At 43.8% G+C, this 11,520-nt stretch overlaps 2 protein-coding genes across 2 annotated transcripts; one reads left to right on the top strand and one right to left on the bottom strand.

Annotated features, from left to right (window-relative positions):
• The first annotated feature begins 2,766 nt into the window (after window positions 1-2,766).
• LOC100277758 (uncharacterized) lies at window positions 2,767-5,373 on the top strand. The gene is made up of 7 exons (NM_001412145.1): window positions 2,767-2,864; window positions 3,448-3,770; window positions 3,850-3,972; window positions 4,065-4,220; window positions 4,533-4,705; window positions 4,797-4,902; window positions 4,989-5,373. Exons 2-7 carry the CDS (start codon window positions 3,525-3,527, stop codon window positions 5,016-5,018), a joined length of 834 nt encoding a protein of 277 aa, NP_001399074.1. The 5' UTR covers window positions 2,767-2,864; window positions 3,448-3,524; the 3' UTR covers window positions 5,019-5,373.
• Window positions 5,374-5,957: 584 nt separating this feature from the next.
• On the bottom strand, window positions 5,958-9,767 carry LOCLOC100216616 (uncharacterized LOC100216616). The gene is made up of 4 exons (NM_001143029.1): window positions 9,371-9,767; window positions 7,166-7,352; window positions 6,858-6,965; window positions 5,958-6,291 (listed from the first exon to the last, which is right to left on the bottom strand). The coding sequence occupies exons 1-4, from the start codon at window positions 9,581-9,583 to the stop codon at window positions 6,158-6,160; spliced, it is 642 nt and encodes a 213-aa protein (NP_001136501.1). The 5' UTR covers window positions 9,584-9,767; the 3' UTR covers window positions 5,958-6,157.
• Window positions 9,768-11,520: the final 1,753 nt, after the last annotated feature.

Here is an 11,520-nt window from a genome sequence, read left to right on the forward strand (position 1 = left end):
GAGGCCGGTGGCTGCCAGCAGTACAGATTCAGGAGCTGGGTTGCTGGAATCCGGTAGAGTAGAGGACGTCCATGTCAGCGTCGGTGGTGTGCCCGTGTGGGGACGCCGTTAGTCGAGGCGGAGGAGCATACGGCCTTTATTTGGTGCGAGAACGCTGACGAAATTACAAGAGGCTTGCATTGGGGCAGGCCGCCGCTTGCCTCCGCGCGCGGGCGGCGCAGCCAGCCATCGACCATTTGCGCGCGTGTGGCCAAAGGAACTGCTGGGTGTTCGCGCGGAGGACAGGCTCAAGGTGGAGGTCGTTCTAGAACTGCGGGGAAGAAAGCTTGGATCATTTTATTCTTGAAGTGTAGCTTTACAAAATCCTGTTGGAATCTTATTCCAGGTACACCTCCGTCAACAAGACGACATGAGAGAACAATGTCAAACATCAAGCAGCTGCTGCAAGTGGAAGTGACCATTCTGATGACATGGAGCATATGGAAATATAGAAACGAATGGCTCTTTGACAACACCTCCAACTATAGAAGGGTGCAAGTCAATCTTCAGAAACGAGTTATAAATAGAGCAAGAGCCAAATATGAATATGCCATCTTGCAGCGGCTTCAACAGCTATCACCTAAGAGCATCTCCAAGAGACTAGTTAAATAATTTGTCAAGCTAAATTTTAGCTACTTAATAACAAAATAGTTCTCCAACAGACTAGCCATTTAACTTGCCAAATTATCCGGCTCTCTAAATTGACTCCCTTACTAGCCAAATTTAGCTAACAACCCTAGCTAGTCAATCTAAATTGCAGGTTGGAGAATCTGTTGGAATGAGATGTTATATATAGAGTTTAATCTTTATGGAGAGACAAATACAGAGTTAAATAGAGAGTCAAAAGTAAAGAGTCTCTTGGAGATGCTCTAAGCCCAGAATTCCCTGTTCTCATGTTTTGCTTTTCCTTTGTCTTTTGTAAATCTCTGTAAAATATGCTTTCCCCTTTTTCGATAATAAAATAAAGGTTAATAAAACCCTCATGTATTCTTTTTTAAAAAAAGACCAACAGATGGCCCAGTATGGTCACTGCAGAGGCGTGCAGAAGCCCAGTTTGGCCCCGACGTAGTTGGGCCGGTGGTGCCTTCTAAGATATGCAAAAATGTGATAATGTGTAGTTTGAGAAAAATACTTGTGTACTTTATTTTTGTCGTATGTAGTGAAAAGCAACCTGCTGGTAGAAATGTGGTAATCAACTTTTGTTCGTATGCTCATGGTGATACTGCTCTGGTGATAGCCTCCCTATTTGTCAAATATAATACTTTTTTTTTATCTCGAATAGCTCCCTCAATTAACTGTCATATCTGTTAATAGGTGGCGAAGAGCTAAGCAAAATCTGAGAGTGACAATCTAAGCTTGTCTAACTTGCAATTTCACGATGGCCCCTTTGCTTAAGATCATCTTCCAATAGATTACTGTTCAACTAGTTATATTTACTAGTGTAGAGTGTATGTCGTCTGTTAGCTCATTTTTAAAATAAAGAAAAAAAGAACGAAGGGATTATAAATTAAACCTTTTTGCAGATTTTGTTATATTTGGCTCAGTTATCATCGTTATACTTTCTCTGTTATGTCGTTCTTACTTCTCGATTAGTCAAACCTTTAAACTTTGTCTAAATATATACAAAAAATATATTAATATTTAGAGCTATTGTTGTGAACCTTTAGAAGACCATTTAAATAAATCATTTTATTTATTATTTAGATCAAAAGCATTTTGTAAACTATTTAAAAAATATGTTATCAACTATAGCTCCACCGCGAGCATTCAGTTGCTGCGCCGTCCATTAGCTGGATCGGAGATCTAACTGTACTACTACTACCTTGACAAAGTAAACTGGGTACTCAATTAATTATGGGGAGTTGGGCATGAGCAAGAACGGGTGGGATAAACATGCGGATAAGCAACGTATGGGTGTGGATATGGGCATGCACGGGTGTGATATGCCAAAGAATTCTTCTCGAGCAACGACATCGCACGATCGGGACCTTGTTTGTTGTGTTGATACTCGATAGCACACCGATAGGACGCATGTGATCATTAGGTGAGGGTGAACCGGTGAACACCCCCCCCCCCCCCCCCCCCCTCGCTGACACATTAAGCATTCTATAGATCTTTTGCTCTGTTCGTTGGAGCGTTGCTGTTGCAAAGTAGCAACTGAAACTCTTCAGGGCCTCTCATCCAGATGCTCGGTTAATAATAATCAGCTATATAAATATACCAGTATTCCTGCGGTTGCTGGCATTTTCATATCCATGATTTTTCCCCCGCTATAGACACGCCTTGTTCCAAAGAAAATGGAGTGATCATTCCACGGCCTTATCTTTCGCAGACGCGATTATTAATGCCTTGACAACGAAAGAAATGTGTGTGCGCGCTGCCGCGCTGCGTGTATAAGATAAGATGGGATTTTAGTGCCGTTGCAGTGTGCAGTCAGAACAGAATGCCCAGAAGGAACAAGGGAAGGGAGGAAGAGCCCAGACGGATTCCCTCCACGGGCCAGGAGCAGCCAAACAGGCCCATCTCGGGAGGCTCAGCGACAGCTACAGCGACAGGCCGAGGGCTCCCATCCTCGCGCTCGCGCTTTCCTCCGCGCGCCTCGCCAGTCGTTTTTTCATTATTGTGGGCCTCGAATTTCATCTTCGCTCGCCCAATTTTTTAGCCACTTAACCCCTCCATGTATCTATATATTCCCACGTCCCCACCTTTCCCGTCCCGCTGCAGTCCCACTGCCGTCCCACTCCCACCTTCTTGGAGACACCGCCAGGCGCCATCTTCCGGCCGCTGCCCGCCTGCCCCCTCCCCCCCCCCCCCCCCCCCGGGAGGTGAGGCCTGCTCTCGTCGCAGTTCGTTGCTCGCGTTCGGATTGTTTCAGCTCAGTATCTGGTGATGCGATCTGGACATATGGTTCCCGTACGCAGGCTGCTTGTTCGGGCTAGTATTCATGAGCCAGGGGATCTTCAGTTTTATTTCTTTGGCGAACTTTTTCGAAAGGGGAATACAGTTTAGTTTTCTTTTCTTTTCTTCGATACTGATTCGTCGTCTTCTTCTTCTTCCCATGGACCATGACTTCCGTATTTACTTTACGAGATATAAACGCGCAGATTTTTAGTCTCACGCCGGTAGTCAAACGAGTGTTAACTGACATCAGGTATTCTGGGGGGGAATGTGTTGGTCGGTTCATTCAGCAAGGGTTGCCATTGCTCATACTTCTACCTTATGACACGATGCGTGAGAAAGAGTACTCATTTCGCTCGGTTTTAATCTTCGGACGCATCCCTCATATGTTGCCACCAAACCCGGGAGATCAGCAGAATGCTTGTTGTAACCGAGCATAATTTAAGCATGCAAGATCTGCGGCGCTCCTAGTTCTTCTTCGCGAATAATTAGACCATGCTCTGTTCGCAGGTCGAACTGCCTTCTAGAGCCCTCTCCTGTTTTCAGGCGAATGTGCAGGTAGCTTGACGTCTGATGAACGCTCAGCCATGCTGCTGATGCTACACGAAACTCTTCCTTTCGTGAGGCCGACGAGTTCTTGCCGGGACCCAAAACTCTCCGAGAAGAGTGCCTCTGCTTTCCACGGTAAATTGGGATGCAGTGCGGTCTGCAGTTCAGCGGAAGGCTATCGTGTACAGAAGCCGCACATTGTTCACAGCTACAAAGTTAGCTTCACTAGGACCAGCCATCATCTGTGTAAAAGCTTAAACGAGAGAACTACAAGGCACTGCCTGGTATTCCTTGCCCTCCATTTTTGCGATTTTGGTCACTGTTTTTTTCTCCCACTCTCAAAAAGCATTTTGCTGTATGCAGCATCGGTTCCATGTTAATGCTTCGCCCGATGACGACGACTTCCGCTCATCGCGTAACATAGCGATCAGTTTGTTCAAGCGGTACAAGAATGTCATTGACCGAGGAGGTGGAGAAAACCTAAATGTATTGATTCTTGTTGAATCTTCACCATACTTGTTGCCAGAAGTTTTTTGTGTTAGCTAATTAGGAATTACTGTGTGTGAGAATGTAATCAGGAGTTTGTCAGTGCTGGAGTGACCGCTTACGCACTAGGGTGTACAGATGAGGGGCTTAGAAAGGAACTTATGGATATTGAAGATTCTGGTCTGGAGATTGAAGGCTTAGGGTCCTTGGGGGGCACCAGCCTCAAGTTCAAAGTCCACTCCTTTGAGGTCAGTATCATCTTCTGCTAAGCATTTACATTTTTGTACTGCAGCTTTTGTAGTCAAATCGAACTCAAGCAGTTTTGCTTTGATCTCGCTGCCTTACAAAAATCTGCACCTTGATTTGCTTATGCAGCATATTTATTTTTGTTAGTTTTTATATTCAGTAGAGTAAGCCCACTAGATCTCATTGGCAAGATAAGAAGCTTTTATAGGGAAGGTATCATGTAATTCAGTAGCAAGCATGTTTGTAATGCAAATGCCCTCCCATAAGAACTTCTCTAGTTTCATTCTTTGCCTCAGTGACACTCTTTTATGCAGATCCGTGAGTGCATCCTGTGGCTCAGTATAGTGTTCGTCACAATACTGTGCACACCACAACTAACAGTTATCAGGTGGTCTCCGAACCCACCGGTGTCAGCCGACGTCTTGCATCAGTGGAAAGGATTCTGTGCTCTAATCGCGAACGCTTACTATGTCAAAGGAATGGCATGGTAAGAGCAGAGCAGCTTCTGCCAGCGCCCAGCAGCGTTGCTCTTCTTCTATCTCAGAATCTCATACATGTTCCTAAAACTGACGCTGCAGGTTGCCAGTGAAAACCTTGCAGCTGGAACAGATGGCTGTCACAGGAAGTTCAGAGAAACCATCAGTAGTTGCTAGTCGCATGCAGTTAGTTTTCAGCACATTAGAGGTTTATAGCGGCACCGTCAATATGTACGCGCTAAATAAGAAAGATGATATGCTCGTTAGTGATTATTTTGTTTGTTTACTCTGCAGGTAGTCAGCCCACAGTGGCCAAGAGTGTGATTAGATGAAAGCAATACCATCAAACAAAGGTCTGCAGTTTTATTCTGACCAAAAGATATGCATGTCCAAGTTGGCAAGTTCAAACCTCTGTCATGGCGCAAACAGATGATACTATGTCCATTTGAACTCAAATGTCAAATAAAAATGCTAATGTACTTGTTGTGAATTATTTGATTTGATGTACATATACTGCTTCTATCTTGCATCAGGAGTTCTGGCAAGTGAACAAGTATCCCCTACTGCTCCAATAGAGATAAAGTGGAAATTGTGGGTCACTAATTCGCACCAAATTCCACTTTATCTCTAGTGACCCTATTGGAAATAACTACTCCCTCCGGTTTCCTATTAGTTGTCGTTTTGGATAAGGTTCGAGTCAAACTTATAAAATTTTGACTACAAATAACTATTTTGTTATTTAGTTTTGGAACCTAATATTTATATGCACCAATTTGTCATAAAAAGTACTTTTATAAAAGTATAAATGTATTAAGAGTTCATTTATATTTTAATAAAAAACATTGGTCAAAGTTATATTTTGGAAACCGTGTCGTTGTCCTAAACGACAACTAATAGGAAACCGGAGGGAGTAAATTAGTACGTTTTTTTAGAAACTAACAGTCGACCATGCTTACCAATTTGCCATTTCTTTATACAGTTAAAAACACTTAATCCCTCCTGTGCCAGATGCCAGGAAATGTGCACTGCAAGTGTGATGTGGAATTCTGATCAGGATTTATAAGTACATATACATGGTTTCCATTAAACAAATTATTGTGTTCATCAGTGTTTCCCAATGTCGCTATGGTCCTACAGTCAGATGTAACACTCTTCTGCTCCTAACAATGGGATCGAGGCATAATCATTCTTAAAGACACCACATGATTAACAATCAAAAAAATCGGAAGCAGAACAATACTACAAATTCTCTGAAAATTAATTCTGGAACTATGTTCAGCATCAAATGCACGTAACATATCGCAAGTGTTGCTAAAAGTACATGATAAATGTAAAAGTGTTTCTTGTAAACTAACAAAAAGAAAGAGGGTGCAGAGCTACAATTTGTCAAATTGGCAGAGAATGTTTCCCGTTCCGACCATGTGGTGCTTCTTCCACTGTCGCCTTTGAAGTAGAGCTGTATCCTACACTCTGTTGTATCCCACATTCTTACTGAACATGCGGCGGATGTAGAGGACTTGCAACGTGCTAGCAGCCACGAAAGCTATGTACTCCGCCATTGTGTAGAACATGACACGCTTTCTGGTGCTCTCATTAGCTGGATTGAATTAAAGCATGAAATTAGCTCCACATTGTCATAGAATGTTAGCAACAAATAAATGAAAAGACCAACAGAAGAAAGTGTATTCATAATGTCCTACCCTCTGCTGCGTAATTAGACGTTTGTTACCTAGATTTTCTAGAGATCTCAGTACAAGGCATTTTTCATAACTTGAATAGAAAGGAAAACTGAAAGAGGCAGGCAAAACAGAACAGGCTGAACAATTTCACTAAACAAAACCATCTGTTTGTTCCCTCTACATTGAAGAACGCATTGATTAGATAAGTATGCTGTGATAAAACTAGATAAAAACTTAGATCAGTGGAGAATAGTCAGATGCTAATCTCTACATCAAGTCACAACATTAGTTGCGCTCTAACCCCAATGCATTCAGAAATGTTGACACGAATGGGTTCTAACTTCTAACTGCTAGGAGGCCCTTCTTTCTGTTAGCATTGATGTTATTTTTTCAAAAGAAAAAGACTAGCAAAAACGCTATAATGTGCTAAACATTCCAGAGATGTAATAAGAGCACATGGAAATCCCAAGTCCATTGAGCCTACTGTGTCTATGACGAGCTTCGCGTGCTTTTAGGTACTTCTGCTCGGCGGTGACGGATTCTAATACTTCCTTCAGCTCCGCGATTTTAACGTTGATAGGGTCCAAGTGCTCTGCAACAGAAAAATGAGACATTGCTTACACAGGGCAGTGCTAAAATGTTAACACTGAACGAATGACACAACTCTCAACAATAATGAAGGTAAAAACAAAAATCAATTGAATTGATGGTTGTTTAGTATATTGCAAAATGGATAAGATTGACAGAGTAGGCAGGTGCTGAGAAGCTTAAGATACAAAGGAAGTAAACTACCATCTTTCGCCAGATTGTGCTCATTGGGTATGTGCCCAACATGAATGTAGAAAGAAACAGTTTCAGGTGCTCCATATGGGTTATGGAAGCAGAACTTGTACATGCCACCCTTCGGAGCTTTAAACTCAAATTTGTCACCAGATTTTCCCTTCAATGTGTGCACAGTGTTACCACCTGGTGACGTTACCTGTATTTACAGAAGCAAAAGGTTATTATAGAACATGATATCAAGTGTATATAACACAAATATATACTTTACTACTCACAAATTACACAGAGCATAATGAAAAAAGTATATGCAGGTGCTTCCCCATTAATTTTAGAAGTACTAATAACATTAATAACAATTGTAATCACAGTAGGGCCAATTCAGACATTTCCAAAAGTAACAAACATCATTGGTTTGTTGCCTTGTTGGGAGTAAGAGGTGACTAGTAGTTAACTATTAGATGTCATAGTGCCAAGGCCCCCGACCTCAATGTCGGTGACAGATTGGCCATAGGAGCACTCCAAGATGAAGATCAGCTCAACAAATGAAATGATCAGTAATGCAATAAGTGAAAAGGAAAATTAGTTCTAAAGCACTGAAAGATCCCAACAATCATAAAATACCACCAAAATGTCACGCCAAGGTAAAATACCATTGAAACATCCAAACTCTAACCAGATCTTAGCACTCCATTAGATTTTATTGACAGAAATCGTATTTTCATGTTTGCAGTTAGCATAACAGAACAGGATGACAAGTGTACCCTGAACTCACTCCTGAACTCAGTCCCCCATCACCACTGACCTGGTCTGTGACACCACCTGATGCCATTGGCTTTCCCGCCAGCATGAGCGGTCACGTACGACTGTCCCAGGCACTCAAGCTGCGGCTTGCTCCTTTGGCACCATGGTGTTGAGGGGTATTTTTTGTCTTAGCCGTCACCGTTGATAGAAAAATGTAACAGAGTGCTAGGTTCAATTAAAGTTTGGATGTTTCAGTGGTATTTTACAGTTGTGTGATCTTTCAATGGTATTTTACCATTCTCGTGGTCTTTTCACAATATAAGACCAGTTTTCCATAAGTGAAACGCATTCTTTTCCCACGTGCATTAGGTTTCATTCAGTGTAATTAATAAAAGTTTTCTGAGACATCAAAACATTGCTTCCTCTCAAACAGATATTTATTTTCATATGTGAAACTAAAAACTAAAATGTTGCCAAATGGAGTGTATCTTCTACAGAAACAATATGCTAATTTTCAAAAACAGAGAGATAAATGGTTTCCACTCAAAAATAAATTCTTCAGTGCTAAGCATGTGAAAGCACTGCACAGGACACATCTGAAATTTCAATAGAAAAAGGCCCAAACTGCCAAATATGGGACAAGAGACAAGAGAGAAGCTCTCTTTTCTACTCAGGTAGGCACAGATGCATCTCCAAGCAAAGAATAAGTATAGCACAGTAAAACTACTAGCACAAAAAATATCCAAATTATCAGAAAGGAGCAGCTGTCAGCTTATCTAGACAGGACCAGGAGGTATATGAATCAATTGCAGCATCCACGGTAGTGTTAACTCAATTGAATCATAAGACAGACTAGAAAATTGAACATCTATTATTAGCATCAATTGCAGCAGACCCCAACAAATAGAGCCAACAACATAGCAACTGAATATGAAACTACAGATGCGACTTAAGCTTGATATTTTCAGTTGCGAAGAAGTGAAATTGGTGTCAAATTTCACCCAAAAAAACTCCTTCACGCAAGGCCAAGAATCCAACTTTTGAGAACAACCGCAGGGGCAACTTTTGAGGTAACCAGCAGTGAAACAGCACATTATCATCCAACCATACTTGGTGCACTCGCAAGGCACCGCAGCAGACCGTAAAACAAAGCAGTGACAATCCGCTGAAATTCCCCTAAAAGGTCCGAACTTTGCAAAACCTATTACTGAATCAACTCCTAATTCATCAAGCTAAACTACATAAATCCTTATGCCAGCCATAAAATATTTGTTTTAGATCCGCAAACCGGTACATAAACAAGAGATCGCGTCAGAGGACCACGAATCAGGAAGGCACCCGATCCCCAATTCAATCCACCTGATGGCCAGATCCCCATCAAAACAACCCATAAACCCAATCGTACCACGACCCTCCCATCAAATTTAACCGCGCAGGATTGTAGTGCGGCTGGGTCAAGGATCGGGTGTGTACCGTGAGGTCGATGCCTGGGTGATCGGAGCTCCAGAAGATGTCGTGGTCGACAACGACGAAGTTCCCGGACACGGTGTCACCCTCGTACGGAACGAACTCGTGGATACACTCGGTGTCGGTCACCGTCACTGAGAGCGCATCCGCCCGCCGCGCCGCCGACAGAACCGCTGTCAGCGCCACTACCAGCAGCGCCGCCGGCCGCCACCTCGCCATCGCTAAACTCCTAACACCGCCGCCCTCAGCGTGGGATCAGGGCTCGAGCCTCTCGGAAGGTGGGACGGGGGGAGAGGAGAAGCGCGGGGTGGTCGTCGGGGAGGAGGAAGCCAAGCCAAGCCGAGACACGACGATGTAGGTCACGGGAGCGAAGATGACAATGTAAGTTATGCGTGTTTTTGCAATGATGAAGGACCCTGCGAATCGCGTAATCGCGGGGGTGCGGTGCGAAACGGGGGTCATGCTCCTTCCGTGCCCGGCGCCCCTAGAAATGTCCACGTGGGTAGTGTTAAGTAACCCTAGTTAGGGTTATGTGGGCAAATATCTGTTTTGTCTATGAAGGGTCTCACATCTCTATATAAGGAACTTGTACACCTCCTCATAATACAGAGAACAGAAAGAGGCCAGAGGTCTAACCCTATATCCGGTGTCTCATGTGTTTCCTCTGTCGTGCTTATGGGAAGGGAGACGGGTTCTCTAAATCTTTTTGCGCCTCTACTGCTGACGGGAGGGAAGGGAGCGGATCTGGTGATCCGTGTTAACGTAGTTCTCAACACGTTATCAGCACGCTCTACCTCGACGTTACTGCGGGATCAGATCTGCATCAACTCTTCGTCAAACCGGCAGGTCTCGGGCCTAGCCGAACTGTCCTACGCGACAGGCTTCGATTCTCATCTACGCAATCAAGCGGCACAGTTCGGCCGCCATGATCAGCGAGCTACAATTGCACCTATTGCGCACGTTGTGTGGACTTATCGTATACCCCGATTACCGAGCCATAATTGTGCATGTTGCGCTTATTACGAAGGTTTGATGTGTTGTCGTTGCCCTGATGGCCGCACACGCGTTGACGCCATATACGCTAGAGCTTGTACTAGCGTGGATTGTGGTGGGTTGTTCAAGCCCCTGAAGTCACATTATGTGCAACCTTCGTAATTTGGCTTTATATCTTATTTGACTGTGTTGTGTGGCATCATATTTATATATCGCCAAGTGGCCATAACAACTATATCAAGCTCTATAGTGCTTGGAAATCTGGGAAATTAAATTGAAATACAATTAAACACAAATAAGTTAATTTTCTGCTCTCTCCTCATGCATAAAGTTTTACCCGAAGTAACCCGAAGACATATAATATAATGCATGAAAGCCATTTTGGCATAGAAGATATCACACATTGGGATTCTATTAGTAAGCAAAAGACCTTACCAAATGAATAAAGGCTATAAATCTTAGTTATATATTGCTCAACCAGATGTTGGCAAATTGCTATTTGTTGCTGAATGACATGGAGCAGACTTTAAGATAAATGACTAGTACATTAGCAACACGAAGTTGCGAGTACATCGAAAGGTAATTCTGAGAAATTTTTCACAATGTTTGTGTGAAAAACATAGTGTGTTCCCGTCGAACCACTTTACTCGTTCTATCTAGGACCTCTATGCTTGTGCCGCATACATCTCTCGGAATTGTAAATACTTATAGTCACTGAATTGACTCGAGATAGTCCTTTGACAAGTTTGGTATATACTTGTCGGCGTTTCGAGACCGGGGGGTCCCTAAGCCGACGAGTGAGTGTGCCGCGTGCCCCAGCCCAGATGGGTCGAGCGCGTGGGCGAGCGCGAAGGGGGGAAAGCGAGGTGGCCGGAGACGGGCGTGAGAGAGGTGGAAATCCCACGGCCTTCGTGTTCGTCCCGCGCCCAGGTCGGGTGCGCTTGCAGTAGGGGGTTACAAGCGTCCACGCGGGTGAGGGAAGCGAGCGGCCCCAAGAGAGCGCCTGTCCCGTCCTCGTCCCCGCGCGGCCAACCTTCTCTAAGAAGGCCCTGGTCCTTCCTTTTATAGGCGTAAGGAGAGGATCCAGGTGTACAATGGGGATGTAGCAGAGTGCTACGTGTCTAGCGGAGGGAGAGCTAGCGCCCTAAGTACATGCCAATGTG

This window comes from Zea mays, chromosome 1, assembly GCF_902167145.1.
Source record: "Zea mays cultivar B73 chromosome 1, Zm-B73-REFERENCE-NAM-5.0, whole genome shotgun sequence".
Taxonomy (NCBI): Eukaryota; Viridiplantae; Streptophyta; class Magnoliopsida; order Poales; family Poaceae; genus Zea; species Zea mays.